Source organism: Sorex araneus, chromosome 6, assembly GCF_027595985.1.
Source record: "Sorex araneus isolate mSorAra2 chromosome 6, mSorAra2.pri, whole genome shotgun sequence".
Lineage (NCBI taxonomy): Eukaryota > Metazoa > Chordata > Mammalia > Eulipotyphla > Soricidae > Sorex > Sorex araneus.
The window spans coordinates 155,421,168-155,424,491 of NC_073307.1; the positions used below are offsets into that span (position 1 = coordinate 155,421,168).

At 38.5% G+C, this 3,324-nt stretch overlaps 1 protein-coding gene across 1 annotated transcript; it reads right to left on the minus strand.

The window, feature by feature from the left end:
- Nucleotides 1-1,194: 1,194 nt before the first annotated feature.
- LOC129405671 (olfactory receptor 5B3-like) lies at nucleotides 1,195-2,133 on the minus strand. Its single transcript, XM_055142659.1, has one exon. It carries the CDS (start codon nucleotides 2,131-2,133, stop codon nucleotides 1,195-1,197), a length of 939 nt encoding a protein of 312 aa, XP_054998634.1.
- Nucleotides 2,134-3,324: the final 1,191 nt, after the last annotated feature.

The window sequence follows — 3,324 nt, forward strand, 5'->3', positions numbered from 1 at the left end:
AGCCAAAATATACTGAAATATTGTGTTTTAGATAATGAGTATGTGAGAAAGTTGGTAGAAATATCTGAAGAAGTTAAAAATACTTTTATTCTTCTGATGTTTTCATAGGCTGGAGCGATAGCACAGCGGTTGGGCATTCGTCTTCCATGGGGCCGACCCGAGTTCGATTCCTCCGCCCCTCCCAGAGAGCCCGGCAAGCTGCTGAGAGTATGGAGCCCGCGCAGCAGAGCCTGGCAAGCTCCCCGTGCGTACTGGATATGCCAAAAACAGTAACAATAAGTCTCTCAATGAGAGATGTTACTGGTGCCTGCTTGAACAAATCAATGAGCAACGGGATGACAGTGACAGTGACAATATTTTCATATTCTATTTTATAATAAAAATCATGACACAAGCACATTTTTTTCCTTCACAGTGCTGGTTTGTTTTTTTTTAAGATACCTGCACGTAAACATCTTATTTATTTAGCTTTCTGAGTCACACCCATCGATGCTCAAGGGTTGCTCCTGGCTCTGCACTCAGGATTTACTCCTGGCAGTGCATGGGGGACCATATGGGATTCCAGGGATCGAACCCAGGTCAGCCACGTGCAAGGCAAATGCCCTCCCCACTGTACTGTCATTTCCACCCCATTGCTGGTTCTTTAATATGGTAGATCAAGAAAGAAATAATTCAATAGGCTTTATTCATGCCATTAAATAAACTATTTTCCTGAGTAGTTGAAACCTTCACTAAATAGTTTTCATTTTTATTTCCTAATAGGTCTCAGAACAGCATTCAACTCAAGAAATAAAAATGTCACTCAAAACTTTAATTCTTAGGCCATACTTAAACATTTTCATTAACATCATTAAAAACTAGAAGCACTCAGTTTTATTCTCTAAATTTCAACTAGTCATGCATTCTCATGGAACCCATTCATGCACTTATCATGATATTCTCATGTGCGATATTGCATTCACATTGACCTGTGGTAAAAATGCACTTAGAATAAAAGTAAAACAAGATATTAAAAAGCATGTTCATATGTAGCCTTCAATATGTAGTAGACATTGTTAGTCAATAATCTCATTTTAAGATATATTGTTTCCTTTTCAGTACCATAGACCTTAGAATAGGAAGTGCTTAAACCTCAAATAATTAATTCCACTCTGGCATTAGTGAATTTTTATTATACATAGTATAATATAAAAATCACAATCCTAAGAATAGTTTTGCCTCTAAAACAACCTTCATAAATGCACTCTTGACCTCCTTGTTCCTTAGGCTGTAGACTATGGGGTTCAGCATGGGGATGATCATGGTGTAGAACACAGACGCCATTTTGTCTGTGTCCATGGAATGGCTTGAGCTAGGCTGTAAGTACATGAAGATAATTGTCCCATAGAAGATAGAAACTGCTACAAAGTGGGAAGCACAGGTGGAGAGAGCCTTCTGGTACCCTGCAGACGAGCGTATCTTTAGGATGGTGATGAATATGAATGTGTAGGATGTCAAGATAACCAGGAGAGCAAAGAAGATGTTGAAGCTCACCACAGAAAAAAGCACCATCTCAGTAACACGTCTGTCAGAGCAGGTGAGAACCACGACTGCCGGTAAATCACAGAAAAAGTGGTGGACCACGTTGGACCCACAGAAAGAGAGGCTGAATGTATCCCCAGTATGGATAGAGGCATTCAGAAAACCACAGATATAGGAGCCTGTTATGAAACAAGCACAAACACATGTTGTCATGGTGGTGGTGTAATGCAGGGGTCTGCACACTGCCAAGTAGCGGTCAAAGGCCATTGAGGCCAAGAGGTAATTTTCCACAGTGGCGAATGCTCCGAAAAAGAACATTTGTGCAGCGCATGCGTTGTAGGAGATGACCTTGTGGTCTGTAAGCAATCCAGACATGACCGTGGGAGTAACTGCTGAAGAGTAACAAAAGTCCACCAGGGACAGGTTGCTGAGGAAAAAGTACATGGGAGTATAGAGACGAGAGTCCAGCAGAATCAACAGGACCATCCCCAAGTTCCCAGTCAGAGTGATGAGGTAGATGAGGGTGAACATGATAAAGAGAGGAACCTGCAGTTCCGGAGCATCCGTTAGTCCAAGCAGGATGAATTCTGTCACTTCTGTGCTGTTCTTCATCAGCGTTGAGTGACACAAAATTTTCTGGGGCTATGGAAGGAAAGAAATGGAGATAAAGAATATTAGACTTGGGGTTGGAGCAATAGCACAGTGGGTAGGGTGTTTGCCTACATGTGGATTACCCAGGCTTCATCCCAGGCATTCCATATCCTTCCCTGAGCAATTCCACAGCCAGGAGTAATTTCTGAGACCACAGTCAGGAGTAATCCATGAGAATCATGGGGTTTGACCCAAAAGCCCAAAATAAAAAAGAATATTGGAGTTGAAAATTATATATTTAAGGTCATCGTTTTACTATGGGAACAATTTGGTTTCTTTGAGGATCTAAAAATAAAATATTTGCTTCATAACATTTCTTGGTGTTTAAACTTTATTTATATTTACTTCTATTGATTCTAGGTACTCTACATGAATTAATTTCATTTTTCACTCTGCAATTTTATTTTAACTGAGAATATGAATTTATATATTTTTATTAATGGCCTGTTCTGAATGAATATATCTGCAAGTTTAGTGTTTCCAGTAATAATTTCCAGTACTGATTTTCAAAATTTACCTGCTTTTGACTACCTCTCAAGACCTGCTTCAAACGTTTTAAGTATAAATATTTTAATATTTTTCAAAAACATTATGGAATTTGTTATATTTATTTAAGATCTGATGTAGAATAAATTGAGTAATTTTTTATGGTTAAGAGTTAATTACTTGACAATCATGTTTAGGACCAAAGTCAATCTTTGAAGTTGCACTGGGTGGTACCTAAGGATAACAGTCTTCAATTTTGGTCTTGAACTAAATTAAATTCAAATTGAATTTCATTTTAGTCATGTCTTCACTGTCCACACCTTCAGTGTTTATGGTTTAGTAGGGCAGAAACTAAATGATGACGTGTAGTGGATGTAGTAGGATAACAGGTAGGATAATGTAACCCCTAGTTGTGATTATTCCCAGATACTCAGGTAATAAGCAGAGACAGTCTGAAGGAAGACAAAGCATTTGTTACAGAGCTTGGATTGGTATGTGGTTTCTGCTAGTCCTAACATTTGCTACACACCTATCATTGATTATCTCTAATTCCCACTAACATTAGTTCTCTATCTCCACCATAACAACAATGAGATTTACTTTTAAGTCTTGTTTTGAGAATTAAACAGGTAATTAATTTTTAAATGTTAGGTATTTGGCACAGCA